Genomic DNA, 25,846 nt, shown 5'->3' with positions numbered 1-25,846 from the left:
ACATAAACCATGGTCAGTAACAATGTACAGTACTTGAAAAATGTATTGTAAAGCTACACAAATATGATATAATACTGATATGTTTTTACTTGCCTGTTAAAGGCAGGACTTATTAATTATAAGATTTCATATGTATGCCTGTGTCAAACATTGCTTAGAGAATTGTCTATTAAGGTTTGCAAAGTATTTCATATCAAATTAGTTTTGCTACAATACAAATGATGCATTTAACAAACTGAATTTACTAAAGTGAAGACATTGGTGAATTTGGTAACTCACTTCATATACTGTGACCAACTATTATCTAATAGTATTATGAATACAATTTCTTTTTAAGTGCATTCAACGGTCATACGTGGCCAGTTATCAATTTATTAGATAAACTGAGCAAAAACTAAAGCAGTTAATAAAACAAACCTGCAATAAGTCATACCTTAATTAAGATTATCCTGTTCAATTTTTGTTGAAAATATTTTCGAGGTTTCATTTAGGCATTTTGGAAGCTGCAGTTAAACTGTAGTTTGTTATACTGAGAGAAATTTCAGTCTACCCTCGCTAATATGTGACAGCGTATGTGTTATGTATATTAAATGTTGTTTTTCTATTATATAATCCTATTTGGATATTTTATACTCATGTAATACATGTTTAATATACCGTTGTAAAAGTTTCATTTTATTTTAGAATTTACTCTATGTACTATATAAATATTTCTATACATAGTGTGTCTATTGTCTATAGCTGACAATATACAATATATATCACACTTTCCAGAGTTGGTACGAGATTGTTTGTTTTTTACTGTATACTGTATGTGTGACATTATGCTGTCTTCCAGCTCCTCTGTCAAAGCCTTCTGTGTCTCAGACGTGTTTGTCACCAGGACAAATGGAGGTCACCTGCTCTTCTGAGGGAGATGTCAAAGAGTTTAATTTGAGTTTGGACGGTTACTTACTGATAAAAACCAAACCCCACTACCAATCCTCAAGTCACTTAACAGAGGGCACACTGTTAACCGCTTCAAACACAACTGAACAAGGCACACCCAGTGTTTCAAATGTAAGCATCAGCTTATATGGTCAACTGACAGGAAACGTTGGGTGCAATGTTGAAAACAATGTCAGCAAACAAAGAACAGTTATCCAGCTGACAAGCTGTAAAGGTACTGTATCTCACTTTTTATGTTGCTTCTTTTTGTTGATATCAAATCCCCACAGATAATTCATGTTTTTGTTTTCCAAAAATAAAAAAATCTATATCATAAATGTCTCAGTTGGGTGGAACAGGTCAGCTTTCAGACATAGAAGTTGTATCAGATTTAGACTTTTGATTTTTTTTCCCCCACAGTGACAGCTCAGTAAAATCCTGTGGGTAGCAAGTATAAATCTGGGATTTCGATCTGGTTTGTCCTTGATATTCATGTTTTTCAATTACACAACAACACATTTATCTTACAGGGTGAAAGCAAAGAATGAACAAGAAATAGTTTGGAAAGATCTTGATAGCTCCATATATATATATATATATATATATATATATATATCACATCTACATTAGGGTAGTAAAACTTCCTGTGGTTTTCCTGCAAAGTGTCTCTGAATGCATCTACATAAAACAGAATAACAGTCTTGTGTTTAGAAAAACACTGAACAATAATAACTTTTAGATCCTGAAAATATTGTTATTGTGTTTAAAGAGATTTAACATGTGCATAAAAAAGCACACCGCTCTCTGAATTAGGTATTTTCCCCAGGTAAAAGGTAGCGGATTCTATTCTAATCTAATTTGGGTTCATATTTGTTTGTGTTTTATAGCTTCCATTACTGACTGGCTCTTTGTGATTGTGATAGCAAGTGTTTCCACTCCACTTCTCCTTTTGGCTCTGTTTTTTGGTATCAAACATCTACAAAAGAAAACAAGACTCATGACTGTTACTGAAGGTAAGAAAAATATATCCTCCCTATTTAAATGTTTTCATCTTCCTTTATTCCTTATACTGACAAATATGCAGGTTTATTATAATTATTAAGCCATGTACAGTATAACTGATACTTCTGGAATTAATTTTGCATGCAAGCATGGGCAACTGCAATGCATTTAATGAAGTGAACCATGAAAATAAATGTACACAAATCTATAGACTATTTGAAACGTGTCAAATACATTCACACACAACAATAACATACTTTGACATTGTTCAATCTGATGGATTCTCTTTGTCGGATACATTTAGACTCTAAATGTTAGAGGATCTGCTTTACTACTTTCAGGTAATGCTGAAGATGAAATAATCTACTCAGATGTTGTGGTGAAGAACAGAAGACATAACAGACGAAACTTGGATCAAAGTGCAACTTAGTTTTCTTCTAAAATATTATTCATAATCTGGCTTTAGCCTGTATTTCCTAACCTAAGACATTGTAGAAGTAGTAGTCATAGAAGAAAAAAATTACATAAAAGAATAATTTCCCCTTCCAGACATTTTAACACATCCATCATAATTACCTGGATTTATGACTAGTCATTATATTAACAAGCAGCATATGATTAAAGTTTTATTTTACCTACATTGCTATAAGGAGTCATTGTGTAATAGATTTTTTTAACATGTACATATTGCAGTTTGGTGAAAAACAGTACTTTTACTTCTACTTCATTTTGAGCTACAATTTAATTTTTAAATGCATTCACGAAGTTGCTTCTTAAATATAACAGCCTTCATTAATTTTATTTTTCAGTGACTTTCAATGCTTTGTAACTGTGTGGCATTATAACGACGGTGAGGGTTAATAAATAAACATGCCAGTATATTAATATAATTATACATATATTTTTAAATAATAATTCAGTGCCAGCCCTAGCCTAAATCCTTAAGTTAAGTTTACTGAAGACTTTGTATCTCACCCGAGAGATGAATAAATGTTAACTCTGTGTTTAAGACTAAATAAAAAATGAAACCAATTGTCACTTGCTGACAGAGTAGCACAGAAGTCAAAAGGAAGGTGCACTCTACATATCACATGAAAAAGACCACATACTATACGTATGACAGCTACAATGCAAAGACACTCAGCAAACCTTTGTCAGTTGTTTAGAATATAAAGGAAATTGAACAGGATTTTTCAGTGCTAAGTTGATTCATGCGTTACAGCAACAAAATATGACTTCCATCTACATGATCATTATAATCATTACGGCTCTGGTAAAAAAAAAAAAGCACTCCTCAGTGAACTGTATTAACAGTATGGTTTATAGACCAAACTCAAGTAAAACATTATTGATGCAATACTGTCATTCTACAAAGAAAATTACAACATTTTGAAAAAAGTTAATAGTTGCTGGTGACATACAGGATAAAAGCATGACACACAAAGTTGTTTCATGTGTATTTAACAATGGAAGAGACTATGTAAATTTGAATGTTTTGTTTCTCACTCGCTACCAAGCAGTATATAAAAAGGTTTTTTGAATGTAATGGATTTTGAATGTAATATACTGAATTAAACCTATTTAAACACTTTTATATGATGTTAATGAAAACTGTAAATCTATACCTTTTTGCATTGTTGTATCTGTAAGTAAAAATTCAAGCCTTTAAGACAAACAGTCAAGTTTACAGTGAATATAAAACTTTTTTTTTTACCATTGTTTCTTGAGCTATGATTTTAAAATTGCATATTTAGATTGTGCATTGGTAGATTAGGTTCCGAATGTAAAAGCTCTTTAGTTTTGCGTTTTGTAATTGTGTGTGGCATTGTGGAAGATTTGTAAATAAATATATTGAGCAACACCTTTCCTTTTTACAGCGTTGTGTTTCCTGTCTGCCTTTTATCAAACAAACCAGGATCAAGTAGAAAGTGAAAAAAAGCAAACTAAGTTATAAGCTTACCATACAACAGGAAAGAGAAAATTCATAATTAGTCACTGATGCACATCAGGGGTGACTCCAGAAACAGTTACTACCAGCCAGCTTTGAACTACTGAATTGCAAGCAGTGTAGTGATCATCACTGACCACACGATGGAGCCAAAAGCCCTCACATACAACAACATAATGGCCACCAAAGGAAATCACCATTATCATTCTGTCTTTGGCAAGAGTTGCCTTAATAACCACAACCCAGGTGATCTACAACAATTAGAGGACAAAAGGCATTGTACACAAATTTAAATTATATAAACAATCCTATAAAGTACACCCTATGTTCAAATTCTGCCGAGTCAAAGAAGTTACATGTACTATTGATCAATTAACATGATTTTGTTTCTTGTTGCATGGTCTCTCCACTGGGTGGCAACAAAATGCATGTAGAGCTGAAACAATTGTTTTATCAACCAATCAATGAACAGAAAATTGATCTGTATTCATTTAAGATAATCAATACATATTCAGAGATTTCATAGATACATTTTAAGTAATTTTCAACAAAAAATTCAAAACATTCTCTAATTCCTGCCTCTCAAATGTGAACATTGTGCTGCTTTTCTTTGTAATTTATAAAGAAAATGTATAATAGTAAACAGCATATCTTAGTGATTTTGACTGCTTGGACAGCACTCTTTTTGCTGAAATGTTACTCCCCAGGAAAAAATAGAGATATTAGTTGTTTAGTTAACTAAAAAGCTGTATTTTTTAAGTCCTTTAGGTATTGTTAATTTAACCACAGGGATGGCACATCAGTAAAGCTATATACAAATCTTTTTTTGAAATGATCATATTGGTCGTTTTAGAAGACACTGTCAAATGCCCTACTAGGTGACTGCCTCATGATCATGAACATCCTGATGCTTAAAGAGAACTCAGTGGTACCCCTGACTCAGCTTTTTTTTTTATAATTCATTTTCAAAGATTGATTTGCTCATGCATCACACACACACACATATAGTTACTGCAAAAATAAACAACTCACCACATTTATACCGTCATGGAGAATGGAGATTCATGGAGAAAAGAGTATGTCACTCTTTGGGCACGAGTACTGAGAAAGAGAGAGGAAGAGGGAGGTTTAGCAGAGTTTAGTGGGTGATGACTGTGACCACTGTGCTTACTTCCCTTTAACAACTACTCACTCTCACATCATTAATTACTCCTAACTTCACTACACTGTAGTGCAAACCACATCATTCTACTACTTAGAAGCTACCTTGGTCTCTATGTTAGGCCTTATTGCAATCTCTATACATTTTTCACTGACATGCTTCTTCCTTTTATACTGTCTCTAAATCTGTTTTTTACAGCTTACTCTTCATATCAATGAAGGACTGAATATACTGAGTGAGCAGCTTGTTTTGCACAATCCTCATCACAGCATCCATCAATGGTTTCATGTGTAGTTAATGTTCGGAATTTCTTGTAAAATTATTCAAATTCTCAGATACAATAAAATATGTAAAAATAAACCTGAAAATGTGTACTATTATTTTTAAACGTGACGTGAAAAATATAACAGACAACATATCATATTAATATCATTGGTAGGGTCTTTCCAATGTGAGATTTGTATTCCATCTACAATCTTCTGTCCACCATCTGTCTTTCCATAGGCACCATCCTACAACACAGTATGCCAGCCCTCACCCACAGCCACAACATTTGAAATTGACTTTACACTTAGGTCATATGGAATAACACTTACGACTTTCCCTACTTTCTGCCCCTGCCACCCTCCGTCTCTCCCCCTCTGTGTTTTACGGGGTGACTGCAATAGAGAGGAGGGCTTCCCCCTCTGCCTGAAGCCCCTGCTTAGAGAACATGTGGCCTGGGAATAATTGGGTTACCACCACAGCAGTCCAATGAGTTGGCCTTGATTCGGAGAATGACTCCATTTACTTTTGTCTTACTGCCTGCTGCTCCAACAGCTGCAGCTTTTATCCTCCATTCAGGCCCAAGATTTTACTGTATAGGCCTGGCAGACAGCCAGATGAGAGAGTGGAACACAACCCGACCATTAATATACTAACCCACATTCAGCCCATTGGTCCCTTTTTTAAAATGGTAGAATACCTCTTGCTTTAAGAATTTATGTCAAGGGAAAAATCTGTGACTTTATATTGTAAAATGTTCATTCTTAAACTAAAAGTCACCTTTTCAGAATCTGTGTTCACCTTTGCAGGCCTAGTGTGTCATATCTCTACAAAATAAACAATGCAGTGTACATTACTTTGAAAGGTAAGATGGCACCGACGTATGACACTGCAAGGTTCTTTGGGTAATATTATATATGGCGAAAACCCTCTCTGGACAAACTCCTTGTCCTCTACAGAGTTGGGTCATCAAGGAGGTTCAGCTCAGCTCACCTGGACTGACATAATTATACAATTAATCTATTTTTACTTACAAGTCTTGTTTTCCTTTGTACAGCTTTTCATACACATATAGTATAAATGGGAGCAGCTACTGGTGGCATTTTAATGTATGACCATTTTGTCCCTCAACCTTACATTTTATTATGGGTGATAATATATTTTTCAAAAGACAAAGTCATAGGCTAGCAGGAAACACAAAGGTGTATCTAATAACATTAATAATGGTCAGTAAGCCATGCCACCGTAGCACCCTATTGTTAATTAAATTAATTACATCTGTGCTTTGCCTGATGTGTAAAAAGTCTATGTCTCAACACGTAAAGTTGTCAAAGTAGGCCTGTATCTAATCAGTAATACGTGTTGAGAATTGGTGTGCTGGGACACAGCCAGTCAGTAACATGCTAAACCTAGCAATAAGCATCAGTTTTAACAGCAACAAGTAGCACAAGGAAACCAATGTCCACTTCAGTATTTATCACATTACCTTTTAGTAAGTTGGTTAGTGGGGGCCAGAGTGGGTCTGAGTGTTAGCTTGGCGCTTTGGCTGAGAGAGGAGAAGCAATTTTCTCGTCTTCATATTCAGAACGGAATTTAACCAAAGACTAAATGCACAACAGGTGGTCTACCTTCAAGAGAAGACAGAGAAGGACAGGTTGCCTAATCTTGATCAGCACACAGTTAGTTTACCGCCACGTGGCTACATCCGGGTCTGAAAAGTGAAGCCAAAGCCGAAGTGCCTTTGACCTGCATGCTCTCTATTGACCATCAGGGGGCGACTCGACTGTCTCCAAAAAGAGGATGATTGTATTAAAATCTATGAGAAAATGACTCTACTTCTCCCTTGATTTATTACCTCAGTAAAGAGTTTCATGTGTGTCTTCATGTGTTCATGGTGTCAATCTCTAGTTTCAAGTCCTTGCATCATGATGTTCACTTTGTAAATCATGAGCCCATTAAATTTAAATTTGACATAGCTTTAGGGCGTGGCTACGTTTTGATTGACATGTGGCTATACCACATGGACAAAGTTGCTTATGTAATGTTGCTACAGTGTGTTTTCAGTTCATCAAAGTTTATTGTAACATTTTTGTTAACAAAAAACCCTGATTCAGATTTTTTCACATTTTATTTTAATGGTATTAAATCTGTTTTTTGCTAGCATTAGCATTAACAGTTATACAAAAAGGTCAATGCTGTAAATGCATTATACAATCAATGTTAACGCAGGTTCAAAAATGGTGGCTTCTCATCACTTCTGGCTCAAAAAACTGGCAGTCAAAATGCAGACATCATTGTATGTGTTGTTGTTGCTTTGTACTGTTTGTGATTGTGCTGTTATGTTTTAATATTGACCTACTTATGGGATTGCAGATAAAAATTAGCTACAAGCTAACTCTGGTACGTATATCAAATGGTAACATTTATGTTTAACACTGTACGTGGTCCCAATAAACAATTTACAACTACTACTACTGGTCCACAAACCAGTAGGTGACGTCACATGGCTACGTCCGTTATTTTTTTATAGTCTATGGTCACCATTGAAAACTTGGGGGAACATGTCCCATTGGCTATGTTCAAAAATGCGTTTCACTTGTTAATTTATGCTGCTCATAAAATACTAGTACTATGACTAATGCTTGCACAGAAAAAAGTAATAACTTGAGGAAAAACACAAAAATTCCATGACTGCCCTGACTATCATGATATGTTATAGTATGACCGTCCTAGAGAGGTTAAATTTATTATACTGAGCTCAAAAGGTGCTTGGAAGAGAGGAAGAACCAACAACAAATTTATAGGCTTCTTTTATAACAACAGTGAAAGCATTGGTTAACCTTCCTATTAAAGCAAAACATGTTAGTTCTCAGAGTCATCCTTGTTGTTTTGTCTTCATGGCAAACTCTCAACATTCCCTGCCTGTTGATAGGCTCACCACACGATAATAACACCAGAGGTCAAGGTGCAGCAATTGGTCACCAGAAAATGATAGTTTCTTCCAACAATGTGTGCTTCATGAGCCAAGGTTGTGGCAAAAGGTTTCCAGATGCTGTCTGTCTTCCTTATCGGAAACTTTCCGGCCAAAAATCTCCCAACCCTCTTGCTTTCCACTTGGAACATAGTAGCTGTTGATTTCAAGGGTCAAGGTCTTTGAACATTGTTATTAATGTGGCCATATTCACCTTTGGAATGAGCAGTGGCTGGGTTGGTCTCAGTCAAACTCTCAGGGTCACTGAGACAATGAGGTTTCTTATCTCCAAACAAAGGCTCCTTGGTCAGTGAAGTAGGTGAACACCCTGACACGCCTATTTAAGAGGCACTAAGGGGAGGAAATGCCTGTACACACAGCACTTAGTTAAAAGACATGAATGATTTAAACAGCCTTGGAGTTATCACCGCCCTTATGAAATAAACATAAATTAGTTCTTAAGTGAAATTAATTTAGTTTGACAAAAAACACTGCTTTACTGTCACTTACTTCAATTAACTTTTTAACTACAGCCAGCCTCGAAGCCTTGCCACCCATTAAAAATGTTCATTGTCAATGCCAAGTCTGAATCGTAAATGAATAAAATGTTCAAGTAAGCGTTCATGTCAGCATAGAACACAATAGGTCCAGTGTAGTGTCTGTCTAAATAGGGAACCTCTTTGATGCATACAAGACCTGCCGGAAAGTATTGTGTCATTGGGATTTAAGAGTAAGGTCTGAATGGTCTTGTGGTGCGTGTGGAGAGGACTGAGACATTAAGTAGCTTAATAGGCTAACTGGGATAGTCATTTAGTCAAGCCCACACAAGCTCAAAACATGCCTAAATATCTATCTATTATCATCTACATAATCATGTAAATAAATAGACACGCGTGCATGCCCAGAAATTTGAAGAAAAACATGTGCTTGTACATTCAGTCACTCTCTCTCACCCACACACACCTCTTTTAAGTCCCTGCCCATGGAAACCAAGCAAACAAATTCTCACATTTGGCAGGCAGGCAGCTGTCTGGCTTCCGTCTATGGGAACTACTGTACAAAGCTGTTGTGTCAGATGAATGACGGAACATCATACAAGCTTGACTCAACCATTAAACTGTTGTAAGGGTGGTGAGGTAACTATCATGGATACATTTGCCCTAGATTTACTTTACTTTATGTGACTATTTGAAAAGGAGAAGATAAACGGCACACGGATTAAAGCATCACGTTCAACAAATTTTCTGCTGCAGCCATTTACTCTCCATGGATTGATTGATCTTTTCTTTTGATTCATGTAGATGTTATTGCAGGCTTTTGTGTGAGCTGTGGCGGTGAGCTGTTTCATATTTTGGCCACGATAACAAGATGAATAAAATCAAAAATAAAATTTTAGGATTTTTGGGCTCTATTTTGAAGATATATCGTCATTTTTCTAGGAAACCCCTCTAAATCCTGGCTAGTGATGTTACATATAAATGTCTGAGCTTAGCATTAGAAGCTATCAACATTTTTGTTTTGGATGGAGTTGATTGCTTCCAACAGCCACAGGCTTTAATAGACCTGATTTCATCCTGTGTTGTCTACTTTTAGCTAACACTGTGTCCACTTACTATATAATAGTTTAAACCAAGATACTTGGCTTTTACTAAGGAATCATGGCATCCATTTTTTGGGGCTAAGTGAAGCATTTTTCTGCTCCATTATAGGCCTTGAGTTGTTCTGATTGCTTGGTTTTGGCTGTAGAAAATGCTCTGCTTTGGACAGCCAAACCAACAGATCACACATTGCTGTTTTTATTTTCCTGTTTGACTTATTTTCGCAAGTTGAGGCACAGCTTGACTTGATGATTGAGGATGTAAAATGTGATGATTATGACAATTACACACTAATTCTCAGTAAAGGGACAAATGTCAGTGGCTTTTAGTAAACTGTATGATCTCTCAGACAGTCTCAGCTTCATTACTTTCTTGTACTTTCCTCTATTTGATGACATCATATTAACATACAGAATCATCCAACAGTTTCATTTTAAAATAATAGCAACAAGATCCACACCAATTTAATTATGTTTAAATTAAATTTCTGTTACAGTTGGATATGATGCACAGCAAAGATTTGTCTGAAAGGTGCTGAATTATTTTCCATACCCCAGGCAGAGTTCAGTGGGTTTATTGAAGGGTTTGCTCACTGGGATGATAAGCCAGATAAACCGCTGAGATAAAAAAAAAATTCTAGAAGTTGAGAACTTAACTGTACGATTAGTTTTAATGACGTATTGCTCTGGACATGAAGGTACATGTAGTTGATGGAAATGCTAACGTTTAAGTCATTTGTTTTTTGTCTGTCTTTCCCGCAAAGCTGACCCAGAAATGTTTGCAATACAGTAGGCACTGCAACAGCCACAACCAAAGTAGTTTTTTTGACTCAATGCCTGAAGGGAAATTACAAAACTTGTAAAAATACAATTATCCAGAAAGCATTGACATGTTTTACTTAAGTAGAATAAAAGCCCAGAGTTTTACTTAATTTAACCCAAGTAGACTATATTAAATATATATATATATATAATATTAAAGATGTAGTATTTATTATACTATATACTGTATATTATAGTATTAACAGAATATGATTACTGATACACAGTAGAGCTCATTTTGCAAACTTTAAACATTGTTTAATATTTTAGTTTAGAAACAATTCCTTAAACTTAAAGCTTGATTGTCGGACGTTTGTCACCCCTCTCTGGCAGTGAGAGTCATTACAGAAACACTTTTGCGTCAGGCTTAAGTCATGGGTGTGCTGTAGCCTACTCCATCACTGCTGTTGTCTGCTGTCTCTGTACAAGTATTATGTGTCCATGTGGCAGAGCAGTGTGCTGACAGAGCTCAGGATTTATTGTCCTAGGCCATTCATAGTATCATAAAGGAGAGTTGAACACCTGCGCTAAGAGATGAAGGGAGGCCTCTGTCAGATCCAATACCAATCTTGAATCATTTTTTGTGAATGAGAAAATACAGGGATGTTTTTTGTGGCACTGTGTGTGTTTTAAATGCACTTCATTCAATAGATTAGAGTAGCCTAATTCAAGAAATTTCACACATATCATCTAACAGTTGGCAAAGTGAAGTGCTGTATTTCACCAATAAATCATCTTTTGAAGCGAATATGACTGGAGGGAGAAAGACAGGGACACACTGAGACTTTCTGTTCTACTTCTGCAGGGCATCAATCAGAAACAGAGTGAGTCTGTGCATCTGGACCACAGATCCTGCTCCCATTCATCTACATTCATAGCCACGGATTTGATTGGTTGAAACTGGAAGTCCACACCATGATGTGCATTATATAAAAATATGTTAACACCAATATGTAGATAACTGAAAAATAATTAAAGGATGTCCAATTTAAACTACTACAGATGAAGCAGGATTGCAGAATTTCACAAACATACAATTGTGTGATGTCTTTGAAAACAAATATCTGTCATTGTCTCTGTCCCATTGATGAAGTACATTACTTGCAGGCACTTGTCCTTGGCCAACTGGTTGTATGCCTCTTTATTTTATCCCTGATTTAGTTTACTTTTGGCAAGATATCACACACTGACATTTGAAGTAATCTCTCATCATTATAAACTCTCCCTCAGCCTGATTTCAACACTGAACCCATCTGTACTTTTGAGCAGTTTCACCAGAAAAACAACAGACCACATTAAAACCAAATTTCAAGTGCTCTGCTTCCTAGAAGATATTTTTCTTGGTGGGGTGGGTTGGCCTCTAAAATAACATTCACATTAGGTAACAGTAAACCTTTGCCCTGAAACTAATCAATATTAATGAAATTCTGGTGGCTGCCAGTTCCTGAGGGCAGGACTCTCAACGCCAACTCAGTGATAGGTAAAAAAAAAACTGGTGGGTTTTACCGTAGTTTGACATAGATGACTCAGATAGCATTTTCAAATAGCTCAATGCAAACCTTTGTGTTGCAGTTAGCCTCGTCTATTTTTTCTCTCTAACTAGGTTAATGGAGTTTATCAGCTGCAAATCTCAATTTAATGTGGTGAATTGAAATAAGACCATGAGATCTTCACTCTTGAATGCAGACTAATAGACTTTTAACCTCCAAGTTTGAGTCATTAGTCTGAATTTGGATATGACCTCATGTAGTGACATGGTTTTATCTGGGCGGACCCCCCCCCACACACACACATATCTGCAGATGGATCAAACATTATGTCATATTAACACAACTACAATTACACAACCCCTTTACACAAGGGTGGGTTACTGTGACCTCTGTGTGTGAGGTGTAAGTGATGGTTTTGGTGTTTTCAGCATAGTTGTGATGGGTCACTTTGAAAACCATGTTATTTTTAAAATAATTATTTTTTAGAACCTCCTGCTTCTGTAGAGATAGTCAATTAAACATGATAGAAAGAATAGTTTATGACTCTTTATCAGTAAAGCAAAAATACATTTCTAACTGTGACCTTGTGGTTTTTATAAGTGGATATATCATTGTTTTTGAAGGCCTAAATTATTTTATTAACAGAATGACTTTAAATGAAACATGTATCTGAAGCTACAGCAAGACCAGTACCTGAACATTTTAATAGTCTTTGTTGAAAAACGGGGAACCTCAACTTAGAACACAAAACATGTAAATAATTTACAGGAATGTAAATAACCTTTACATGACAACATTACATTCTTCTATGTTTAACTTGTGATATTCCTCTGTCGATATTGTATTCCTTCTAGTTTATCATTAACTGACTAAGGTCCATTGTTGGAAGCTGTACAACAGCTTTCAACTCTATACAGATATTCTTAATCATTGTGGATATCAGCAGTTGTTACACTCAGAGAAAAAAAAAGATACACAATTATGTGTTTGTATGAAGGTCCTTTGTTTTACTGTTACTAGTGTTGCTATGGTTAGCAAACTTCCATCTTCTATCCTCTTCTATCTTCTATCTATTTCCTTGAAATTTTAAGGTGGAACCAAAGGTACATCTAACTGGCACAGAAACCTCATTGAAAACTTAAAGAACACTTATTATGCTTTTTGTGATTTAAGTTATTAATGTACCATTATGATGTTAGATATGTATGCTCTGAATGTGACTGGGTTTTAGTTTTTTACCTTGACAACGACCTGACTTCAGTGCATGCCTACAAATGGCCATCTGTTCTGTAGTATTTGTTGCTAATGGTGGTTGCTAAGGTTTTTCCCATCCTATCCACTCTTATACTGCTTATAATGAATACTGGCTCTCACATGTATGGATGTATTTGAGTAATTGACAATTTGAGTAAAGAACAAGTAAAAAATAGTGATACTGTACTACATTACATTATTGCATGGAGGGTCAGTATGAGTTAAATAAGTTTCAGTTCAATGTGGCGTGATTGTTCATGTTTTTATAAAGTGACCACAGTGTTTCATTTGGTCAAAATCCTGTTTTGGTTTCAAGCGGCATGTTGATTTGAGACATCGATCCATAATCCTAAAGTCTCACGCTTCTGGCTGCCCTTGTGTTCTGACCTTTTGGAGAAATCTGTTTATGTCTGCGTGCCTCAGAGGGAAATCACAAGGAACATTTTTAAATGATTACTCTTTGTGTACGATTGCAATGGAACGGCTCAAAACATTTAAAAAAAATTCCTTTATAACACAACAAATATAGTTGGGGTTTTACTATTTAATATTACTGTTGAAGTTAGGAATTGAATACTCACCTAACTGTCAGTGTTTTTGTTATTCATACCTTACAGCCAATGCCAGCAGTACAAATAAGTCCAGTAGACTGATCCACCTCTTCATGTCTCTCTAATAGAATTATAACTCTGCCTGCTCTATACTTAGACCCTCAAATGATTGTATCTCTGCTTCATGAGGTCCAGGCAGAGTTGTTTAGGGAAATAAAGGCATTTTTCACTCAGTTAAAGATGTCTGGAAAGGATGAAAGACACACAGGAAAGGGAGAGAGAGAAATAAAGAGTTAGGGAGGGTGAGAGCTGGCACTTGTATCCGTCAGTGTTTGTCCTATAGTGCCTGCCACTGTGGAACTTTTCATACAGTCACTATGGTACCACTGAAACACGCAGCTGCTTCTTTTAAGGGTATTGTCAGGGTAGAAAAGGGGATATGTAAATAACTGTGTGTGGGAATGTGTGTGTGCTTCATTTGTGTTCGTAAAAAGAGTCTTAAAAAGTGCAGACAGTATAATAAAGAGAAGAAAAGGAAGTCTAAAGTGGTTGGGCAATGGGTTGGGTAAAGAGATTTTTTTTTAAAATTTGAGGACAACAGTTTACTGTTTTGTTTGGCGTGTTGGGTTTGGTTCAGCTTCAGTGGGCTTTCCTGTTTCCTGTCCCCATATTTCTTACTTTGCCTGTGTCTTAAATTAAGAACCTCAAGCAGACTAGATTTCGTATAAGAGTCTCCATTCCACAGAGCACAGCAGGGATCAATCTGGTTGATCATTTTGTCTGAGGTACTGCTGAAAATGCAACACCCATACTTCAACATTTGTTGCAAAATTGTTGTGAAAATATGTGTTGACAATGAGCAGCAGCTGACAAAACCACTGTGCAATAGTTAAGAGAGAAACACTTCAACGTGGCCTTAAAAAATGTGAAAGTCTGTCACATAGAAATAGTGCTTAGGAATAGTGGTGACTTCTGTGAGAGCAGAGTTAGAGTAGTTTATCAAATCCATATGTCATTATTTCCTTTTGAATTTTGTAAATGTATGTTTTGTTCTGTCATATTTAATGTGTTCCTGTTTTATTACTCAATTTGAACTGAATTCTCATGGGGTTTTTTCAGGTTTTAAACCACATCTCTTGTCAGTGAGTGACAAGTGTGATGCTGATATTTGATCCAAAATCATACTGGCTAAACAAGCAAAGTTTCTTGTAATGATTCAGTAATAGTATTGTTTTTCTGTTTTCTTTTTTGCTTATTCTTCTTTAGATACACACAGTTAATGAAGTTTACCTCAAAAACCTTCTCTTGCGTTGGTCTGTCATCACTTCCAATTCACTTCACCTCATTCTGAGCCAGGTTTTGTTGAAAGCAGACATCCCTCTAAAGTATGACTGTTTGGTTTTTATATCCACTTTTATTTAAACAGACTTGAGAAGGCAGAGATATGTTGCATATGTCTGAAAAACCAACAGATGCTGTGGCAGGTTCTGCTTTGTTACTGGATGATTGCCACTTTGGCAATATATACGCTTAGAGTAAACAAAATACCTCAGAGGGAATTCTTTCTCTGTTTTACTTCAAATATTCTATAAATCTTTGACAGTGCAGCCATTTCTTCTTGTAGCTGTATGGATTCTGCCACAGTCTAATGACATTGGGGCATACTATAATACAAATAATGTATCCAACACACAATACCTGAACACATTTTATGTCTTTACAGCACAATGGACCTGCTTTTTTTTTACTCCTCAATGTAATCAGTTAAAAGTTCAGGATGGGGTCAAGTTTTTTTTACTTGACAGGTTAGGCAGCTAACCTAAACTAGATATTACTCAGAGAGGGTCTACATCTGTCAAATAACATAAATGTGTCATTGCTTTATTTTAATAGCTGAAAAATATTTAGATAAGCTAAATCTGTATTTGGACCTGCATCAAAATAGTGATAGAAAACCATAAGATACATGTGCGAGATTGTTTTTCATTCAAATGAGTTTAGTAGTTCAAGAGAAAAGTGTTCAGAAGTAAATGCTCATTGCTTATGTTTTGGCTCATGATCTTAGATTCTACCACATTTTATTGAGATCTGTCAACACAATTTTAAGACATCTTTCTGACATCATACAAATACATGAGATTGAATATAACCTCCTTGGCAAAAACTCAGGTTAGTTTCAGCTTATGCTGCATTTCCACTTGTCTCCTTCACTTCATCCCTTTTAGAGAAACTGATTTTTCTCACATTGTACAGTTTGTACAGACAATGAGCCCTTCATTCAGGCAGCATCACTGCCATTTTCTTCCCACCAATCTATTCAGGCCCACCTTTTGATTTTCCTCAGATGAATGTATTGCTTATATGAGAGCTCAGCAACTTTGAGGTCTGAGGTCATCCTGTGACATGTCTCAAGATTAGCCACTGTCTCTTTCAGAATCCCCTTTTAATGAGAATCAAAGCATAACTCAATGAAAGCTTCATCCCTTTACAAGGCCAAACCAAAACATTCAGAGGATCAAGGAGCTTTCAGGAACACACAAGAAAATCCCTGAAAGCAAACCATGTGGGTACTGTATATAGACAAACCATGCACCTCGCAATGTGTGCGTGTAGATTTTAACCTCATTGAAGAAATACAAAAATATACACATGTACAACTGTAAATATAGACAAAAGCACAAATCCTGTGTAGACATGCACTGCAGAATATAAACCCACGAGAGACAAAAAAATGATTGAGGCAGAAGATTTCACATTGAAGAGAGCAAGCAAGTTTTTTTTGCATCATGTGATCAAAGGTCATTAAATCAAAATTACATGCATTACTGCTTCATTTGCACATTAGACTGGAACTTGGTTACAGTCGTTTAAATGCACAAAATACCAGTGTTAGTATGAAGATAAACAGGCTCCTTCTCTCAGCTCTTTCATCACCGACCAAACACTCTTCTAGCAGAGCTCTGTATTATAACCTGTAAAAACCTTTACTATAATAAATTAGAGTTTTGCGTGTGGCTTATGTTACTTAAACTATAGATCTTTTGAATTATGGTACATGTTTTCAATTTATGTCTTCAGAGGAATGGCTAGAATGCTGCTCTGCTTAATATACTATGGAGTCTCTTATACCAAGGTCTCACCAGCATTTATCCAGTAAGACTCTACAAATCATGGCTGTCACAGGCAACAGGTTGGTACCGTATGGGCGCACAAGCGTGGAATGTACAGTATGCTCCTCAAGCTTGGAGGAGAGGTACACAGATAAAAGAGAGAAAATAGAGGTTAGATAATGTTGTTATATTTTCAGATTTGCTATCAGAAAAGTCTGTCTGTGTGGCATTGTTGAGGATGCAAAGAAAGCAAGCAAGGAGGAAAACAAGAAGAATGCTGAATGAAACAAAGTAGGAGAGAAAGTGAAAAGAATGAGAAATGACCACTTGGTGTAAGCAATGGGTCCCACATGATGGTTCGTTATACCAGCAGAAAGAACTGTCAGACACCCAGAACAAGTCCTGGAGCAGCATTAACAGTGTCAGCATTCTTACCAAAGGGAAGAAAACAAGCCTCTTAACCACACAGCCAGTGCTGTGAGGTTGTGTTCTTTTTAATTCTGTCTTCAGGACTTCTAACTGGAGATGGATTAAAGCAGAACAATGTGTAAAGCCTACAAAAGTATAAACTTAAATTGGATAGATTTATTTCTTAGGAATTATCTATGTTCATTTTCACTTTTTAAATCTGTTGAGCCTGATTTGCTTCGTCATCCAACTTACTGTAAAATTCTGACTGAATGAATTTGATGATTTGGTCTGGTCATGTGATGTTTATGCATACTAATGCTAATACTAATGTTACTATATTTTTTAATCCCCTGGTTAAATCATACAACACATTAAAGTAAACAGAAAATAGATGTTAACCTATTTATTTCTCTGTACAGGCCAAGAAGAAGAATGTGACCCTGCAAGTAAGTTGAAGAAAACGGCTCAGTCAATGCTCAGAGATGTGAGTTGGTTAAGAGGGGATGCTGCAGTTTGCAGAGTGAGGCAAGCACCCTGTTCCTGAACAACTTGAAGTGTTTATCTTTAAACTGGACTGAATGTTTATAGATGTGAGAGAAGCAAAATTCTTTCCATGTAGCAGGGTCTCAGCTTCTCTCTCTCTGAATCTCTAATTGCCTCTGTTTTGCTTATACACTCCACTGTGTGGGTCTTTACTGAAAAAGTAAACTGAAAGACAATGAATAATGTGTTATTTCCAGCTCTTTCATTCTGTGGTAACTCTATGTCAAAGATGTGCGGACTTCCATTTCTTGTAATGTGAAATAAATACACAATATTTACATATCGCTGCTGACAGCCGCAAACCTAGTATGTCTAAAACTGTTCCTTTCAGGAAATGAACAAATCCAGTGGATCAAATGGAGTCACGAGATGTAGTCACAAGCTCTTTTTAATACTACTTCATTGGTTAAATATTTGTAAAACCCACAGACAGATGTTAAGAGTGACCAATAGCATTGATTTATGAAAAAAAATATATAAATGACACAAATTTACATTATTAAAGATGAACAAGAATTTCCACTTGAGCTGTTTAACTCAAGTGCATTATGTTACATTTAGGACTTATAGCACAATACAAGTGTCATCCATATGGGAAACATTAACAAATGTGAGTAATGCTGACTGCACAAAGCTTCTAGGAGGAGTAACCCGATGTTGGTCGAGACACCAGGGTTTTGTTTACTTCTCTCTCTTCCTCTCTTGCCTTCTTTTTTTTCTGTGATGGCTAATTTTACCCTGATTTAAAGCCTCTCTCTGTTGCACCACCCCATACTCAAAATCTGTACTCCTTCACTGCAGTTGCTGAATGAACGATTATTGAAAGCACACTGTCATTTAATTCTGTATGAGGTCGCTTCTTACCTCCTGGTTTTGATTACAAGAGTTCCCTCGAATCTGTGCCATGCACTGCAACTGAAGGCGTAATAGATGTGCTGTAATGATGCTCTTCTGTGAATGCACATACAAAAACATGAGGAGCCAGAAATGTGATAAAAATCAACACATTTGTAATAACATTAAGGATTTGCTACAAAGTATGAGAATACGTAAGTGCCATTGGCCTGTTCCCCAGACATGCATTAAGGCTAGCTCTAGTCTAAAGTGGCCTTTTAAACAAGGGTCATTCAAAATAGCTTTCTCTTCAATAGTCTCAGATTAAATCTAGGCTTATATTATTGAATTAATTAAGAATAGAGATACCAGGAGTAAATAGGGGCTTAATTAAACCTCCACTGATGCCGGATTTACGTCGAATGAATGCTCTTTGCAAGTAGGAGTGAATGGATTATATGAATTTCAGCAAAAGCTCCAGCTAAGCAAGTACTTCTTGATAGGACAGGACTGAACAGAACATGCAGTGATGATTTCACTAAAAGGGAAGCATATCATCTTTACTTCAATTTCTGATCATTATAAGGATTTTGGTATCGTGTACGTAAATATTATTTTAATTCCATTTTTACTGTTAAGTCAGTTTTTACTCCTCTAATCCCATCGTATATCGAGCTACTTATGATGCCTTTCAGGATTTTAAAGCATTCTCAGACTACTGCTGTCTGCACATATTCTTACACATGAGGACTAAAACAGATGGCTGAAACTAATCTAATTTAACTCCATCCAGGACTACACAGTCAAGAAGTTATTACTGTGAAAACTATGTAAAATGTGTTTCAGAGAGCCACTTTGTAAACAAGGATTAAGTATTCTAAATTAAGGCCCACTCCTGGTTTAGTTTATACTCTGTCCGGAAACCGGCTTTGTGTGTTATATTTCAGACTGTAATTTCTGTAAAACAGTTACAACAGGGTGGTTGCAGATCTAAAGTGAAAGAACACACTTCTTCTCATGGGCAATAAAGTTGGTTTTGTGACACAAAAACAATTTCATGCTGAGATTTATGGCTTGTGTGTTACGGAGAAACCGCCGTGTCAGAACTGGTGTGTAAAACTAAGACAAATTGAATCCCCTGTGTTTTTCACAGTGCAACTCATGCAACCTTTTTGCAGGGAAATCCTGCAGTGAAGATCAGTGAAGAATGTAAACAACTTTCTCATGGTAATGCACTTCTCATTTTATTTAGATCCTGAAAAAATAGCAAACAAGAAGATCGAAAACAAAAACATGTGTTGCTAGAACAATAAGTTAAACACAAGAAGTAGATTTGTGTCAAAGAGCACGGAAGTCGTTTAAAGACACAGGGTATGCAAAGGCACATGGGTGACATGTTATATATGTTAAAGAAATCACAATGAAACAAATATGTACAATACCAAAGAAACTATGTGGTAGCAATATATTTTTTCACATAATTTACAAGATAACTAGTATAGATGGCATACTAGCAGCTACGCATCAATGTTGATATCTAAAACAAAACAAAAAGATGGAAATCATTATAGCACTGCAAAATTCAGTTTCTCATTTCAAATTATTATTAAGTATTTTTGTTAAAAAAAATCTAAAATTTAGAATAAGACCACTCTTCTACACCAGGCTTACTTCACTATTCACAATACGCCAAGACTGATGGCCACATGTTGCAGTCATAATAACATGTTTCTTTCTTGTTGCAGAAAGAATTTCTCTCAAGAAATGAAAATACATGATGTGTCCCTATTTCTCTTTATCACTTACTCTCGCCTTTTCTGCTCATGTAGAAATATATATTTCATTTGCTTCATGGACTTGGTTGTAACCAAAAATCTGAATTAATAGTAGAAAGGGAATAGAACTATGCATACTTCCAACTTGTGACTTTTCCCTCTCTTCCAAAGAGGAATCGTAATGTATCTGTGTAGTGGGTCCAAAAAACTAAACACAGTGAATATTACTCCCACATGTTTTAGGCTGTGGAGTCCCGGTTTACTACGTTCCAGAGGTTTTCTATAGCTGTGTCTCCTGTCTCAAAATGCACATAACCATTTTTAAAAGTTGTCAAGAGGAGCAGAGAGCCTATTGGTGTCAACCTGTAGTGTTTTTAATAAACAGACCCAGTGAACTCCATGCTGTTGACTTTATGAACAGGAATTCTTCAGTGTGAACATGAGTGATAGTTAAAATTCCTCTCTCAGTCAGGTGCTGGACTTTGGTTGAGAATCGTATGTGAATGTGTGTCACGTCTGCTCAAAGTATCATTAGTGCATGCACACCATAAGTTATTTCATCACCTAAATGTAGTTTCTTACAATTAGTTGTTTATGAAAAGAGGATGTTGTGAACGCGTCTGAGAGAAATTCTAAATTCTAGATGTGTCCAGCAAAGTTTTGTTTACATTACAGAAGGTGGCGCTTGCATAGTTGCATATGGAGGCATTTACTATAGGTTATAGTGCGGTAAACCTATTCACCAAAGCACACTGGTATTCCCTCACATTACATCTGTTAGAGAACTGCATATAATGAATTATTGCTTAATGTTTTACAAAACTGAGAAGTGAGCAGAAAAACTGAGATGTCTAAAAACTAAGTCTGAAAGTCTGAAAAGTAAACTGCATACAGTACATGTAAAAATGCAGTACAAATGCATAAGTCCATAAGAAACAGGAGTATAATTGGAAACTGTAACATAGTTAAACAGACAATGAAACCTTTAAACCCCTTAACCAAAACTTGAACAATATATAACTTAAATGCTTTGAAAAGCAGACTGACATTTTGTCGTGCTGTGTGCTGTGTGGGAAACTGTTGCTATAAAAGCTAAAAGTCAGAAAAAACCCACTAACTCCTTTGCAGTTCTTCACGGCAAACATACTAATCAACTCAGAAGTCTCACGTGAGAACATATTAAACCCAAATGTTTTCTAGTCATTTTAAGGCTTGAATGAGAGTCGTTATGCAACATTGAATTTCATTCTGGATTGTTAGAAAATGCTGGTGTAGTTACTTTACACTGCACAAATATCTCATTCAGTGTTATGCTGACGTTTGCCATCTGTGCATGCCTTTTTTCTTTGTTATAAAATGTACATGGGATATTCTTTTGTTATGCTGTGCTTGTGATGTACACATGAAGCTTCATATGAACAACTTTTCTGAATATGATCTTTACTAGGTGAGTAAGTAGCTTGTATCTACATTCAATGTAAACACACTGATTGAGAGATGAGGGCTGACAGGTCATGACATAGGCTACCATGTCAGTGTTTTAATGCATTGGAGTTTTGGAATTCTCATCAGATTCAACCCTTTTTCAATATGCTCAATATACATAGCAATTATCAAGTCTGTCAGTGTAAAAATTCTGATCTGAGATCACTGAAACACAAATTTCATACGACTCTAAACAACCAAAATGCAAAATTGATCCAAGATCAGGATTCCTGCTTGACAGAGCCTGATAAATATTGGCTAGGATACTCAGTAGCCCTATTCTCCCATATTTTGGTTTCCCAGTTATATTACAGTATAGCCAGCTCCATCTCCATCTCAGACAAGCTCCACCTTGGAGTTGGGATAAACAGCAACAACGTCATAGCCCTCTGGGGGCTGGACGCGTGCCATGGCGTGGGTCTCACAGTACAGACTGTCCTCGATGAAGAAGTAGCCTTTTTGCTTGAGGTTGATGCCGCAGTCATCACACACAAAGCACTCGGGGTGGTAGAGCTTGTCCCGGGCCTTCACAATGGTGCCACTGGATGAAGAGATGAAGGGAGAGAGTATTAGATTTCTGAAGGCTTGAGAGTTATGTAGCAAATCTAGAAATAATGGAAAAATAATAATACAATGTAAAAAAAAAAAAAAACAATCCAGCAAGACAAAAGGAGACAGACTTTCCCCTTTGATGCCCTGTAAAAGGTTTAGTTTGATCCTGTTAAGACTCATTCTGTGAACGTTTTCTTATCCTTCATCCCTTCATTAGTGGCCAACCTTTGGAAGTTGATAGTGACACAGATTATTTTAGGGATGAAGGATTTCTATTTTTCTTCTTTATCTTGCAGTTTCTCTTTGGTACATTTTCTGTCAGACCTCATGAGTATTAGATAAGGAATAAAGAGAATGTATTCAGTATGAGGAAGAACACATCCTCATACTGAAAGTAGTGTAAGAGTGAAGGTCAAATAAACATAGAGTAATCTATAAAGATCATATCATTATACCTGCATGAAGGTTTGCACTACTGAGAAAGATAAAAATGCTTGAATGTGTTATTGGGAAATGATGCAATGATGAGCAAATTGCAAAATGCAGAGTGCCTTACAAGGAAAAGTGCAAGCAGTTTTTCGGAGGGTGCCTTCATCACAGTGGACAGAACACTTTAAAAGGAAGTAAATGCTGATAGATTGCTTTTGTTTGACTCACAGTTGTTTACTGAGCTTCCCATTATCTGTGCAAATGAGCAACTATCATACTTTATAGCACCTGTAAAGATTTGAATATACAGTATCTCACCATATTTATACTGCACTGTATATATCACCTTCATTATGTCACACCTGGGAGCTGAATAGTTCATGTTTATTCTGCTGGCTGGCTTCTGATCAGCACGGTTTAATTTGGAATTTAATAGCTTTAATCAGTCACACAGTGACAGCACAGTTGTTAAGGGCGTTGTTCAGTCAAAGCTCCCAATAAGATTTTCCTCTCTAGACTGGGGATTCAGGCCAGCGACCATTAAATCATAAGCCTCCTTCTTTTTTTAACCTGTTTCTGCATCCAACCCCACAACATGCAGGATAAACTCTTGACACAGTGTTCTATTCTTGGTTAAAAAGCTGTAAAATGATCCCAGGTCATAACAGGTTTATTGTGCCCAGCAAGCAGCCACAATGCTCTCTTGTTAATAAGAAATGTAAGTCAGTAATGACATCACTGCTTACCTGCAGCTGCTTTTATAGAGGGGGGATTACCGGTACATGTGGTTTATTTGACAGAGAGGTATGTGCATGTGGGCATGCACTTAATGTTTACTCTATATGCGCCTATATGGATGTGTACAGGTAAGAATATGTGTAAAGAGCATGTGTGCGTGGGAAAGGGTGTGGACGATAGCTTGGTTTAATCATTACAATGATAAATGTGAATAGATTTTTCCGAGTACTTGTTAAAAGGCCTGTTGGTACAGGTCAACCTGTGAGACAAGGTTCTGAGTCGGGGAAGAACCGACTTACCTCACATACAGTAGTTCAACTTTTAAACTTTATGACTACAGACAGGGTGATAAAACAAGAGGGAGAAATAGAATTTCCAGATGTCGATTAAAATAGGAAATTTGAGAATAAATCATTCAAATTTACTGTATCTTGAGTAATATGTAATTGTAGACTAGAATAACCATTATTTGTGACCATTAAGATGCAGTTTGGTCCCTGGTATACATTCAAGTTATGCAAGCTACTTTTTTGCTAAAAAAAATGTATGTCTTAAATCGGAGGGGATATTAAGTACTATTTTACGGATAAAGACAACATTTTAGATATGCTGAATGGTCTGTCTTTATTAGACTGAAAAATAAATCACAGGCCTCTTAAAGGAGTATCTAAACTATACCTGTATGACCCAATTCCAGACATAACTTTGTGTTATCTTTTGAATTATATCTAGAGGGGTTAAGTCAACCATGACCTGGATGAAAGCAAATCTTCACAGACACAGATTGTTATTTACTTTAAAATTAAACCGGCATGAGTACAATACTTACACAATACCATTACAGCAGCGTGTGCACTGGGGTAGCTTCTGGAGACCAGGCAGAGGGCTGGGGATGGGGCTTCCAAGCTTGGGGATTGGAGATCTGACTGGAGACTTTAAGTTTCTCATTCTCTCCGTTGGGGACACAGCTAGAAATAATAAAATAACCACAGAATAAACACGGAGACTTAGGAAACTTGACCATAAACCATTAACAGGCCAGAGAAGCATGCGATCCAAGAGATCACAGTGCTGACATGACGTGAACACCTTCGCTGTGGGCATCTGGTAACTTGTGCTGGGAAAGTATAACTATTGTCTGACGACTCACAGACTAAATGATTATTCGATTAAACAAGAAAGAAAATAATCAGCAATTTAATCCATGAAAATAGTCATTAGTTGCAGCCCTGCAGCCAACTGTAACCATCACACCAATATGCTGCAATCACATGATTTCTGCGGCTAGTGCAAGGTGAGATATGACATGACATAATCTCACCTTCAAACTGAACACATCTATTTCGTAGTGAAGAGAAAGAGATTTTTATGTATTGACATCAAGACACCAACTTAATCAAATGTTATTTAATTGATTTAATTTTATGTCAACATATAATGCTCATTTATGTTGTTACAATTTCACAAAAAGTAACATATAAGCTATTAATCATAATGGTAGACACTGGTTGCTGCCTTCCCATGGATGGCACTTTTTTATTAAGATCAATGCCAGCCATCAAGCATTTATTTGTGCTTGACTGGAATGCATGAAAGAGGAACATTTTATCCTGGATATCTGAAGCCACTCCAATTACACCAGAGTAGATTGGGTATGGGGGCACAGCTGTGGACTGCAGTATGTGACTTTCCTTCACTGATGATGTGCCAGCAGAGGTTATTCTTGTCACTGCCACTAACCACAGTCTAATTACCTCGCATCTGGCACCTGACTCGAAGCACTTTCAATTCCCTGGTAACAGTCGGCCTCTGACTGCTCCATGGTGTGTTTAAGAGCTGACATTAGCTGGGTAGGTTATTTCTGAGATTAATGTCTCTATTACCTAATGATGCACTCTAATGGAATATCTTTTATGTGCTTGTGAGGGGAAAGGCTGACTAATAAAAGTCTTAAGACCACAGTCAGGAATAGATACAAAAG

At 36.4% G+C, this 25,846-nt stretch overlaps 1 protein-coding gene across 1 annotated transcript in view; it reads right to left on the bottom strand.

Annotated features, from left to right (window-relative positions):
- Positions 1-20,111: 20,111 nt before the first annotated feature.
- The window catches only part of pdlim4 (PDZ and LIM domain 4), a 49,239-nt gene continuing 43,504 nt past the window's right edge, over positions 20,112-25,846 (bottom strand). The window contains exons 6-7 of the mRNA XM_062432703.1: positions 24,695-24,833; positions 20,112-22,687 (exon numbers count right to left, since the gene is read on the bottom strand). Coding sequence (XP_062288687.1) covers positions 22,483-22,687; positions 24,695-24,833 — 344 coding nt within the window. The 3' untranslated portion in view covers positions 20,112-22,482. The remainder of the gene's footprint in view (positions 22,688-24,694; positions 24,834-25,846) is intronic.

The sequence above is a fragment of the Scomber scombrus genome, chromosome 14 (genome assembly GCF_963691925.1).
Source record: "Scomber scombrus chromosome 14, fScoSco1.1, whole genome shotgun sequence".
NCBI lineage: Eukaryota > Metazoa > Chordata > Actinopteri > Scombriformes > Scombridae > Scomber > Scomber scombrus.
The sequence above is the reverse complement of the archived record's forward strand: the minus strand, read 5'-3'. Positions and strand labels throughout refer to the sequence as shown.